General features: G+C 44.8%; 1 protein-coding gene across 1 annotated transcript in view; it reads left to right on the top strand.

Annotated features, from left to right (window-relative positions):
* The first annotated feature begins 1,939 nt into the window (after positions 1-1,939).
* Positions 1,940-12,927, top strand: part of Pdia6 (protein disulfide isomerase family A member 6) — a 31,431-nt gene continuing 20,443 nt past the window's right edge. The window contains exons 1-2 of the mRNA XM_004665691.2: positions 1,940-2,049; positions 9,925-10,066. Of these exons, the coding sequence (XP_004665748.1) occupies positions 2,031-2,049; positions 9,925-10,066 (161 nt within the window). The 5' untranslated portion in view covers positions 1,940-2,030. The remainder of the gene's footprint in view (positions 2,050-9,924; positions 10,067-12,927) is intronic.

Genomic DNA, 12,927 nt, shown 5'->3' on the forward strand with positions numbered 1-12,927 from the left:
AGCCTGTGCATGTAAGTGTGCTTCATGGGGAGGTGTTCACTGTGGGGAGCTCCACATTCACCCTACAGCTCAGAGCAGGCAGTGCTCAGGATGATTTTACAGGGAGTCATGATCATACCTCCATTTCTCCAACATAGTGAGCCCTGAGGCAGGATGGGGAAGAGGTCACAGGAGGCTCGGAGACCATTGCCTCTTACAGGTGGGACTGCAGAGATGGGATCAGCTCAGGTTGATTGGGGGGGTGGCGGTCAAAGAATGGCCTACCATACACTTGGAGGTAAAGGAAATTAGGGGGCTCTCTGCAGCTGAGCAGAATTAAATTTCTACATTTAGGAAGAAAAGAATGACTTTCTAGGCTTTCAGGACAAAAGGAAAAAGGGTGCACTGTAGTTCAGCCCTCTGCAGCAAGAAAGTTATAAAGCTCAGGCAGACCTCAGAAACACAAGAGGCATTTGGCCCCAAAGCTCCTCCAGGACCTACGTCAGCACGTGGCTCATTCCACTTTCCCATAACCCTGAGGCAAAAGACAGGGGTGTCTGGGATCCAGAACTGAGATGAAACTTCTCTTTCAGGACCAGCAACCTGCATGCTGTAAACGAAAGAGCTATTCTGGCTCTGTGACCGATAGGATTCAACTCTGACATCTGAGGATTGCATGCACCCGGGAGCTTGGTTTGCCTGACAAACTTTCCCTGTTTTTATTTAATATTTATTTATGAGAAAGAGAAAGATTGGGCATGCCAAGGCCTCTAGCAACTGCAAAGGAACTCCAGACAGATGCATGAGCCAGTATGTGCATCTGGCTTACATGGGTTCCGGGGAATGGAACCTGTGGACTTTGCAGGCAAGTGTTTTAACCGCTAAGCCAATTTCTCCAGCACTGTTTTTGTTTTTGTTTTTTGAGGTAGGGTTTCACGCTAGTCCCCACTGACCTAGCTGTAGCTCAGGCTTGTCTCAAACACACAACAATTCTCTTACCACAGCCCCTTGAGTACTGGAATCAAAGACGTGAGCCACCATACCTCTGATAAACTTTTCAAAGGCAACTCTAGGGCCACTGCCTCCAGGAAGCCCTCCATTGGCTACCACTGCTGGAGCCCTATGCCCCTGAAAGCTTAGGCCAGCATCAGCATTGTTTAGGCATGAAGCACCATGGAGAGAATACCACAAAAGTTTCCACGAGAAAGTGTATCCCCAGGGAGGATCAGAGGATAGCGTTTTGACCCTGTTAGCTTCTAATACTTTTGCAAATTTTACCCCAAAGTCAAGAAGGGAACCCCATGTAAGCCTCATGGGTTCTAGAGACCAGATCTTGTGATTCCCCGGTACCCACGTAAAACCAGATGCCCCAAGTGGCGCATGTGTCTGGAGTTCCTTTGCAGTGGCTTAATGCTCTGGCGCTCCCAACCTCGCCCTCCCCTCACTCTTTCTCTCTCTCTGCTTGCAAATAAATAAGTGAATACATAATTTTTTTAAAAAAAAGTGTTGAAGGATGCTTAGCAAGTGTCTTTCATTAAACACAGCTCGGGAAACAGGAGGAATAGATGTGTCATTTAGTAAGGTCGCAAGCACATTGAGGTCCCAGAGTTTTTCTCCCCCACAAAGAGGTGGTGATCAAGGAGTGAGTTGTAGAAGAGGTCACCCCAGAGGCGAAGCGGAAAGAGAATAAAAGAACTCCTCTGCCCAGAGTTCTGGAAAAGGTCAGGGAATCCGTGCGGACCCGCCTGGACGGGACCAGACACGGCCAGCCCCGCCTCCAAAAGCCCCGCCCTACGCCGTTTGCCTCCGCCCTCTGGAGGGAAAAAAACCAAACCGGTAACCTCTACCCGGCCGCCTCCCATTGGCTCTACGCGTGAGCGAAACCCTCGGGGACCAATGAGCCGCAGCCACGGCGCGGCGAGCCCTTCCGGCCCGCCCCCGCGCCCCCACGCCCCCACGCCCCAGCGCGCCGGCCGTCAGAGCCGAGGGCTGGACGTGGGCGCGGCGGTCGAGCTGAAGCTGTAGCGGCGCACGGACGGCGGGAGTTCGGCATGGCTCGCCTGGGGCTCGGTAGGCGCGGGCCTAAGGCGGGAGGCCCCCCGAAGCACCCCGCCCTGCGTGGCTGGGACGCGGCCTGGGCTCCTGGGGTGGACGGGGATCAGGGGCCGAGCACGGAGACCGGGACGGGGAGGAGCGGCCAAGTTGTTCCGGTGGGGTCGGGAGTCCCGGCCTGGGCGTGCGGACTCCCGCTGCTGCACCTCCTGTTTGCTGCGGCTTCTCCTTTTAAAAACAGATCTTAGAGCCCAGTCCCGAAATAAGGACCGAGAGTTAGTTACCCTGGCAAGAGATCGGTGCCTTTCGATGGTCGTCTTGATCACGCCAGTGCTCTTAGAAATGGCATTGAACTCCCCCGAATAGCATTGCGGCCCAGGCGCTCAGGGGCCATGGAAATAAGCCGCTTGAGTGGGCAGAGTTGGGGGGTCGTCCCCGTCCGGGGATGGCCCTGCCCATGGTCCCAGCGCTCTGCCGGTGGCCAGCGCCTTCTAGATCCTGGTCGTTGGGAAGGGCCCCTCTCCCCTCCCTTTTACCTAGATGTGTGAGCAAGTTTCTAAATGTCTTTGTGCCAGTGTTTTTCAGTTCACCCTTTATACTTGATAATACTCTTATATGGGGATCTTGAGAGGATTAATGAGTTAGTACATGTTTGAAGAAGCAAGATAAAAATCTTTGCTATGTTACTGTAGAGAGAATAGACGAGAGAAAGAGTAATCTCTTTCTCAGGAGTCCATTCTATCAATTACCTCATTAATAAATGTGGTCAGCCCTGTGGGACATTGATTCTTCTTTCTTTTTCTTTTCTTTATTTTGAGAGAGAGAGAAAATGGGCGTGCCAGGGCCTCTAGCCACTACAAACAAACTCCAGAAGCATGTGCCACCTTGTTCATCTGGCTTATGTGGGTCCTGGGGAATCAAACCTGTGTTCTTAGGCTTTGCAGGCAAACGCCTTAACCACTAAGCCATCTCTCCAGCTCGTTTTTTTTTTTTTTTCCTTTCTTTTAGGCAGGTCTCACTAGCCCAGGCTACTTCATTTGCTACCTTCTTGGTTTCTAGATGGAGGCTTTGGGACCTGCTGCAGTTGCTAGCAGTGAAAGGGCAGAGATGTTACTGGTGTTACTTTGTAACCCCCTTAACTAATGCTTCATAGGTATGGAATGCCACAGATGGCAAAGCCATCTGCTCACACAGATTGCCCTCCCTGCAGTGTTGTATTCCTTTCTGTGCTGGTTATCTCTGCATTGAGTGGCCTTAATAAACAGAACTTTATTGGTCAGCATTGTCTTAGATTAAGCACCGAGTTTTCATTGGGGCTGCGGGTTGCAAAGGGTATATTTGATTTTCTTCCAACCATATTAGGTCATCCTTTTTTTCCCCCCCTTTTTATTTACTTGTGAGCAGAGAGAGTGAAAGGGAATGAGCATGTCAGGTCCTCTTGTTACTGCAAAGGAATTGCAGATGCATGTACCACTTTGTGCATCTGACTTTATATGGGGACTGAGGAATCAAATCTGGGCCATGAGGCTTTGCAAGCAAGTGCCTTTTAACTGCTGAGCCATCTCTCCAGCCCTTCATCTATCTTTTGGTTTTTCAAGTCTTGCCTCACTTTCTAGCCCAGGCTGATCTGGAACTCACTAGTTCACTAGGTAGTCTCAGACTGGCCTAGAACTCAATACAATCTTCCTACTTTCCTGCCTTACAAGTGCTGGGACTCTAGGTGTGTGTCGCCATGCCTATTCCCCCCCCCCTTTTTTTTTGATTTTTTTGAGGTAGGGTCTCACTCTAGCCCAGGCTGACCTGGAATTCACTGTGGAGTCTCAGGGTGGTCTCGAACTCACAGCGATCCTCCCACCTCTGCCTCCCAAGTGCTTGGATTAAAGGTGTGTGCCAGTACACCCGCCCCCCCCTTTAAAAGATTGTATTTACTTATGAGAGTGAGGAAATGGGCATGCCAGGGGTCTCCTGCCACTGTGAACAAACTCATTTTTTTAAAATTATTTATGTGTGTATGTGTACATGTGTGTCAAGGTCTCTTGTTGCTGCACACTGTCTGGCTTTACATGGGTGGCTAGGGAATTGGATTTCAACTTGCAGGCTTTGCAAGCAAGTGCCTTTAACCTCTAAGCTATCTCTCCAACCCCCTCATCTTTCCTTTTAAGCAGTTTAGGTCTCAAACCTTGAGGACATTTTCCTTGGTTGACCATCTATTAAGGGAAGCTCTTGAGCGAACTAGGCAAAATTTAATTTCATCCCATGAAAAACAAACAGCCGGGGTCAGTCTTGCACTGAGAACCAGTAGTCATAGCCACCTTGGTGTGAGCAAAGAAGCGTCTTCCTGAGGTGCAGAGTAATGTTTCATCCCTCTGGCAGCTCCAGCTGATAGCAGACGTTGCTGCCCAATTGCCCTCCCTCCTACCTCAGTCTACTGAATGGGTCATGGGTCACATCAGTGTGCTGTCCAGACAGTTAGGCTGCAGAATCTGGGTCTGTCTCCTCATGTAAACTTGTTCTGTGTCTTGGTTTCCTGAATAATAAAAAGTGTTACATGACACATAGTGTTCTTAAGTGAATTAAATATACATAGTGTTGAGAACAGTGCTGGCAGTAACTATTATTCTTTTTTTTAAGCCCAGTTGGGATTTGAATGAAGACATTTAATATCAGCTGTAAGCTTGAAGTCAAGGTAAAAGTTGGCACTCAGTAGGAAAGTAAGACACACCCCAGAACATGGATATGGGCTCAGCAAGGGAGGGTCACACTTCGTTGTCTTTATAATTATAACAGGACTTTGGTGGGTTTTGAAGTTACTGTTTTCAAAGGATTGTTAGAAAACTTAAGTGGGATCACAGTGAGTCCTGGTGGGTGGGCACCTGATAGGTTTACAATTGATTATGTCACCAGGATGCAGCAAGGTGGATTATCTTGATTGTAAACAAAATAAAGTTTTGAGCTGGGCGAGGCACACCTTTAATCCCAGCACTTGGAAGGCAGAGGTAGGATTTCTGTAGTTCGTGGTCACCCTGATAATACAGAGTGAATTTCAGGTCTGCATGGGCTAGAGTAGACCCTTCCTCCAAAAGCAAATAAAAAAAATAAAGTCTTGTTTGAGAGTCCTAGCAAATGTCTGGGGAAGGGAATGAGGCCCTATCCAACTGCTATTTTAGCAGCACATATCTACATAAGAAAGGAGTATTATTCCTCTAGCAGCAGCCTTCTACTCCTGTTAGTAATTGTGCTAGAGTTCTTGCTTCTCATCTGCGGAGGCTTCAGCAGACTGCAGGGTTAGGGGCTCCTTCACTTCTCATGTGCCCGTGATTTTTCCTTTCTATCCCGCCTCAGTCTCTCCCTCTCCAGATGTCAACCCCTTAATCTTAAGGATTGCAGAAGGCTGCAAATCTGTCTTTATAACTTCTTCAGAGCTGAACGTGGATGTAGGCCCTTTCTACTCAGTGATGGAAAGTCTCACCTTCCTGATCTAAGAGGGACATGAGAAGTTAGGGTCACATCATTTAATGGGACTCAACAATGTTTTGGACAGTTCCCAGACTAAAGGAGGTGGAGACAGGAGGCACACCTTCACTTTTGTCAGCCATAGCAGCCTGAGCAAATTTCAGGCCTAGCCAATATGAAGCAAAGTTGGGGTTTTAATAAAGGTACTTTTATTATTAATATTATTTTTTTGTTTTTTCAAGGTAGGGTCTCCATCTAGCCCAAGCTGACCTGGAATTCAGTATGTAGTCTCAGAGTGGCCTCAAACTCATGACAGTCCTCCTACTTCTGCCTCCTGAGGGCTAGGATTAAAGGTATTCACCACCATTCCAGCTAAAGGTACTTTTTAAAAATATATTTATTATTATTATTTTTGGTTTTTCAAGGTAGGGTCTTACTGTAGTCAAGGCTGACCTGGAATTCGCTATGTAGTCCCTGGCTGTCTTCAACAGAGATCCTGGGACCTCACACTCTGCTGAAGGTACTTTTTAAATGTACACTTTAAGGACAACGATTAAGAAAAGTTCTCAGCAGGAAAGCATACATCAGAATATGGATGTGAACTTTTCCAATGGGGATTTTGTTTTAATTTCTCTTCCCACCTCCCCAGTCAGGGTTTCACTTTAGCACAGGCTGTCCTGGAACTGACTCTAGCCCCAGGCCGGACTGGAACTGAAGGCTGAGCCACCACACCTTTTTCAGGATTTTTTTTTTAATAGTTTTGTCTGGCACTCAAAAGAAATCCATGTTTGTAGAGGCTAGCTGGAAAGTTATTTCAGTGTTTGCCATGCTCCTGATTCCTTCCAATAAAATTTTTCTTCAAGAAGCAGTCATTTCTGCCAGGTGTGATGGCACAGGCCTTTAATCCCAGCACTTGAGAGACTGAGGTAGGAGGATCACCATGAGTTCGAGGCTACCCTGAGACTACATAGTGAATTCCAGGTCAGCCTGGGCTAAAGTGAGACCCCCCGCCTTAAAAAAAAAAGTAGTAGTTATGTATTGAGGGAGAAAAATAGCAATTTCAGCATGGAATTAACAATGAAAATCCCCAAGTGCTAGGATTAAAGGCATGTGTGAACATGTTCAGCAACAATGAAAAATTTTAAACTGTTGATTATGGTGGCTCACGATCCTTCCTTAGGAGGCCAACCTGGACTCCAGAGTTCCAGGTCAGCCTAGGCTACAGTGAGATGCTACCTAAAAAAAAAAAAAAAAGGAGGCCCCACCACCTCCCAGATGTGATGTCCTTGCTGATGCTGCCCCACATAGCTGCCATAGCCTACATGGAGGATGACAGTTAGGATCTCTGTACCCTGTCCTCACACTCTGGGTGCACAGGCTCCAAGTCAGGGGCAACAACGTTCTCACCCCCAAAAATGGAACATGGTGGTCATATGGACCTGGGACATAGAGTGTGGTGCCTGCACTCTCTACATGGTCCAGGTGGTGTCAGACTGAAAACAAGCAAGAGGATTGAGTTGTGATCGGGGGAGAATGTCATCATTCATTCCACAACTGCTACATGTCCCTGTGGGCAAAACAGCAACTGCCACGCCCTCTGCCAGCACGACTGGGTGGTCCAAAGGATCAGCAAATGTGAGACAGTAGAAGGCTGTCCTGGTGCATGGTTCAAAACCCTCCTAGATCTTGCTGTCAAGTACCCCCAAAAGCTAGAAGGCTCCAGGAGATTCATTCTTCAAATATAGTCTTGGATCTGTGGCCCTTTGGGGCTCATCAAAGGCATAGTTTAGCATTTTGTTAGCTGAACTTTCAGAAATCCTCTGTACTCAAGATCATTTATTAAAGATGATCTTTCCTTCTTCTGTTGTGTGTGGTTATATGCTCTGCTTAAAAGTGCTATAAAAGGGCTGGAAAGATGGCTTAGCAGTTAAGTGCTTGCCTGTGAAGCCTAAGGACCTCGGTTCGAGGCTTGATTCCCCAGGACCCATGTTAGCCAGTTGCACAAGGGAGCACACATGTCTGGAGTTCTTTGGCAGTGGCTGGAAGCCCTGGCGCACCCATTCTCTCTCTTTCCTTCTCTCCCTCTTTCTCTGTCTGTTACTCTCAAATAAATAAATAAAAATTTTAAAAACTTTTTTTAAAAAGTGCTATAAAAAAGGAGGGAACACCAACAAACTAGACAACACATCATACTTGGCATGCTAGGGGCTGTGCATTCACAGAGAAACATTTGCATGCATATGCTTGATTTTTTTTTTTTTTTAAAGAAGGGCTGAAGAGATGGATTAGTGGTTAAAGCATTTGCCTACAAAGCCAAAGGACCCTGGTTCAATTCCCCAGGACCCATAAAAGCCAGATGAACAAGGTGGCTCATGTGTCTTGAGTTCATTTGTAGTGGCTGGAGGCTCTGGCATGCCCATTCTCTCTCTTTCTCTCTCTCAAATAAATGAAACTTTAAAAATATTTTTTAATAAATAAGAATGAATGTTACAATGACAAAGCAGTTTTAACCCAACTCCCGCCTCCCCCCACCCAAAAAAAAAAAAACCAGAGCTGGGCATGGTGGTGCAAGCATTTGATCATAATCCCAGCATTACATGATAAAGAATTCAGGCATCTAATAGTTAACTTTGGTCTATAATTCTTCTGGAATAAATCTAATCTTTAGTTATTCTACAGACTTGTGTTTTAATGCTTCCAAATTCTATATAAGAGTCAGCCTTTGAAAACATGACTGAGGTGGCATATACACATTGCTTTGGAAGACATACCAGTTTCACTTTTAATTTGCTATATCAATAAATTGAAAGAAATTATATAATGTTCTCCATAGATGCTGAAAATAGGATGCTGGCTTTTTCACTGTAAGTACAGGTGTGATGAGTGTGCACACACACACAAGTGTGGTATTTAGAGGACAAACTTTCAAGTTTATACCTAACTTTATACCTCTTGAGACGGGTCTCCCTCATGGCTCAGTTGGCCAGGCTAGCTAGCCCAAGAGCCTCTGGGAAATTCAGTCTTCGCTTCACATCTTGCTGTAGGTATGCTGGGATTAGTGAAGTTACCACTGCTTCTGGCTTTTTCAGAGTCTGGGGACTGAAACCTGGGTACTCACACTTGTGAGGCAAGTGCTTTATGTAGAGAGCCATCTCTCCACCCCAGGTGTTTTCTTTAACATCCCAAATGTATTGATTGTGGTTCCAAAGCCATTATCATGTAATTAAAAATTTTTTTTGGTTTTAGTGGGTGTGGAAAGTAGAAGAGGTTAAGTGGAGTGATCAGAATTCATTGTACACTTCTGTAAAATTGTCAAACATTTAAAAAACAGGCACACACAGAAACTCAAAGAGATATTCTTTTGGTGGGGTGGTTTGCTGTAGCCCAGAGTAGAGTGGAATTCACTATATAGTCTCATGGTGGCCTCAAACTCATGGCAATCTTCTTACCTCTGCCTCCCAGTGCTGGAATTAAAGGCATGCTCCACTACACCTGGCTAGAGATGAATTTCTGCTAGTATTACCAGTTCAAAACCTTGAGTTCTTTCTTTTTTCTTTTTTTAATATGTTAGAAAGTCTGTTCACAATTTGTTTTCTTATGATTGTTATAAATTGCATTTAGATTCTAGTTTCAGAGTAGCCAACACAAATATAATTGATACACAGTGTAGCTAGATTGTGCTATTAACAGTACAGTAGACTTAATGCCCTCTTCTTATAATATCGTTCACGTGAAAATTCTTGGTAAGCTTATCTCACATGAGGGTGTGAAGGTGTGCTGTGAAGTAGAAATGGATATTTGTAAAAGCATGGCACAGACCTTGAGGCTGAGGTAGGAGGTTCATCAGGAGTTGGAGGCCAGCTTGGGTTACAGAGTGAGTTTCAGGGCAGCCCAGGCTAGAGTGAAACACTGACTCAGAATTTAAAAAAAAAAAAAAAAAAAAAAGTTTTTTGTGTTTGTTTATTTTAGCTTTTCTAGGTAGGCCCTTGCTCTATCCCAAGCTGACCTGAAATTCTCTATGTAATCTCAGGCTGGCCTTGAACTCATGGTGATACTCCTTCCTCAGGCTCCTGAATGCTGTGAGTAAAGGCCTACGCCACCACACCTGACTAACAAAATGTTTTAATAGTATGGTAATATTCAGCTGAATAGAGGAATAATAAATGTTTGTTACCCAAGTTCATGATATAATCTCCCACATTTATAGTGTCCTTGCCTATAAGGGTTAATTGTCCTACCTCATTGGATGATTGTAAAGAATAAAGTACTGTTGTGTGGAAAGCACTAAAAACAGTGCTAAAATCTTTTCCCAGTATAACTAAAGGAAGAAGAATGGCAACTATCTAAGGGCCAAGGGTGGGCCCCGGCTGCCCGCCTTGGGTTGAGGACCTCTGGTTGCTGTGAACAGCGCCTCCACGGTGTGCTTTTGCCCTCTTCCAGGTCTGGTGAGCTGTACCTTCTTCCTGGCAGTCAACGGGCTGTATTCCTCTAGTGATGACGTCATTGAGTTAACACCATCAAATTTCAACAGAGAAGTTATTCAGAGTAACAGTTTGTGGCTTGTAGAATTTTATGCTCCATGGTAAGTATTGTAAGATAGCTGTGCTTTTTTAGAAAAATCATTTTTTTTGGTTTATTTTTATTTATTTGAGAGCGACAGACAGAGAAAAAGGCAGAGAGAGAGAGAGAATGGGTGCGCCAGGGCCTCCAGCCACTGCAAACGAACTCCAGATACGTGCGCCCCTTATGCATCTGGCTAATGTGGGTCCTGGAGAATCGAGCCTTGAACTGGGGTCCTTAGGCTTCACAGGCAAGCGCTTAACCACTAAGCCATCTCTCCAGCTGAAACCTTTTTTTTTTTCTGTTACTATTTTTTTAATTTAATTTTTATTAACATTTTCCATGGTTATAAAAAAAAAAATCCATGGTAATACCCTGCCTCCCACCCCCCCCACTTTCCCCTTTGAAATTCCATTCTCCATCATATTACCTCCCCATCTCAATCATTGTACTTACATATATACAATACCAACCTATTAAGTACCCTCTTCCCTTCCTTTCTCTTTCCTTTATATCTCCTTTTTAACTTACTGGCCTCTGCTACTAAGTATTTTCCTTCTCATCCACATGAGGGAGAACATGTGGCACTTGGCTTTCTGGGCCTGGGTTACGTCACTTAGTATAATCCTTAGAAAAATAATTTTTAAGCTAGGTGTGATGGCATACATCTTTAGTCCCAGCACTCGGGAGACTGAGGTAGGAGGATCACTGTTTGTGACCAGCCTGGGGCTATAGTGAGAGTTAAAGGTCAGCCTAGTGAGACCCTGCTTTGATAAAACCCAAAACAATTACTTTTTGAGTGTGTGTGTGTGTGTGTGTGACAGGATCTCATTCCAGGTTGACCTGAAACTCACTATGTAAAGTGAGAATCATACTCATTATCTTCCTGCCTCCTAAGTCCTGGGATTACAGGTTTGCACCAGCTCAGCTCATACAGAAGTATGGGAGATGAGAATGGGAACTGGACACATCAAGTCTGTAAAAGCCATTGAGATTGAGTCAATAAGAAAAAGATGGCTGAAGGCAGCTAGTTATTACAAGAAAATGAAAACCGACTTCTTTTTGTATGTACAGGTTCATTTTGAAAAACTAATGTTCAGGTCTTTTAATGAGGTCCATGAGGTGGAGGTGGGAGGGACATTATTTTTACAAGAATGAATCCTTGAGCAAAGGAAAGAAACAACAAGTGACTGACTCCATTCTCATTTTTCTCCCCCCCCCCCCCCCCACCATCCCAGGTAGGGTCTCATTCTAGCCCAAGCTAATTTGGACCTTTTCTGTAGCTCCAGGCTGGCCTCAAACTCAGAGATCCTCTCTGATGCTTAGATTAAAGGAGTGCACAACCACACCTGACTCCTGAATTCTTATTTTTGGAAAGAATTCTATTAGGACAACACACCTGTAGTGTCGGTATTGAGAAGGCACCTTGATCTGAGTATGGCCTAGCATTCAAATTGAAGGCCTGTGTGCTCTGAAGGCTGATTTAAGTCCTCCTTTCTTAGACAAATAGAATTCTAACCCTTGTGAAAATTGCCTTCTGAATTCTAAGTGCTTCACCTGAGCAAAGTGCCATTTGAAGGCATTTCCTTGAAAGATCCTTGCTTAAAATATTGGGACTGAGTTAGTGATACTGGTGACTTTAAATATGATATCTGTCCTTAGGAGCAGGATCTGTTTCAAAGTTACTTTTGTTACTGGATAACCCCATGGCACCTACCAATAAATATTCTTGTTTTCAAAAAAATATTTTATTTATTTGTAACCAGAGAGAGAAAGAATGGGCATATCAGGGCCTCTTGCCACTACAACTGAACTCCATTCACAAGTGCCACTTTATGCATCTGGCCTTAAGTGGGTACTGGGTAATCAAACCCAGGCTGTCAGGCTTTGCAAGCAAGCATCTTTAACCACTGAGCTATCTCTCCAGTCCCAGTAAATATTCTTGAATTAAAAAAAAGTGATATCTAGGTGGAAACATACTGGAGAGTGGCTTACTCCAGTAAGGTGGAATACACTAAGCCAGGCTGGGGAGATAGCTCAGTGGTTAAAGGCATTTGGCTTGCAAAGTCTGCCAGCCTAAGTTGGTCCAGTTTCAATTCCCCAGTGCCCACATAAAGTCATATACCCAAAGTGTTACATGGGTCTGGAGTTCATTTGCAGCAGCAAGAGTCCTTGGCACAAGGGTGATTCTTATTCTCTGCTTGCAGATAAGTACATTTATAAAAAAACGTGTAGGGATGGGGCTGGCGAGATAGCTTAGTGGTTAAATGCTGGTCTGTGAAACCTAAGGACCCCATTTGAGGCTCGTATACCCCAGAACCCATGTAAGCCAGGCGCACAAGGTGGCACATGCATCTGGAGTTTATTTGCAGTGGCTGGAGGCCCTAGCGTGCCCATTTGCTCTCTCTCCATCACTCTTAAATAAATAAATTTTTTAAAATGTGTAAGGGGGGGGTGTTTTGATTTTGGAAGGGCAAGCAAAGTTATACCAGAAGTGAAAACAAAGCTCTCAGTGACAGAACATGTCCAGGAAAAATAGGTGGCGATTATGTAGTGTTTGAAAATGCTTCTTCTGTTATGTTTCACAGTGTTTTTGGTTTTTTTTTTTTTTTTAATCTTCATGACATTGCCTACAAGATTAACAAGATTGCCGGGCGTGGTGGTGCACACCTTTAATCCCAGCACTGGGGAGGCAAAGGTAGAAGGACCATCATGAGTTCAAGGCCACCCCCCTGAGATTACATAGTGAATTCCAGGTCAGCCTGGGCTAGAGTGAGACCCTACCTCAAAAAAAAAAAAAAAAAAAAAAAAGATTAACAAGATTAAGTTCTGTCTTGTCTTATATTCATGTCCCTTTTTTTTTTCAACATTATTCACGTTTAT

This window comes from Jaculus jaculus, chromosome 5 (genome assembly GCF_020740685.1).
Source record: "Jaculus jaculus isolate mJacJac1 chromosome 5, mJacJac1.mat.Y.cur, whole genome shotgun sequence".
NCBI classification, from domain to species: domain Eukaryota; kingdom Metazoa; phylum Chordata; class Mammalia; order Rodentia; family Dipodidae; genus Jaculus; species Jaculus jaculus.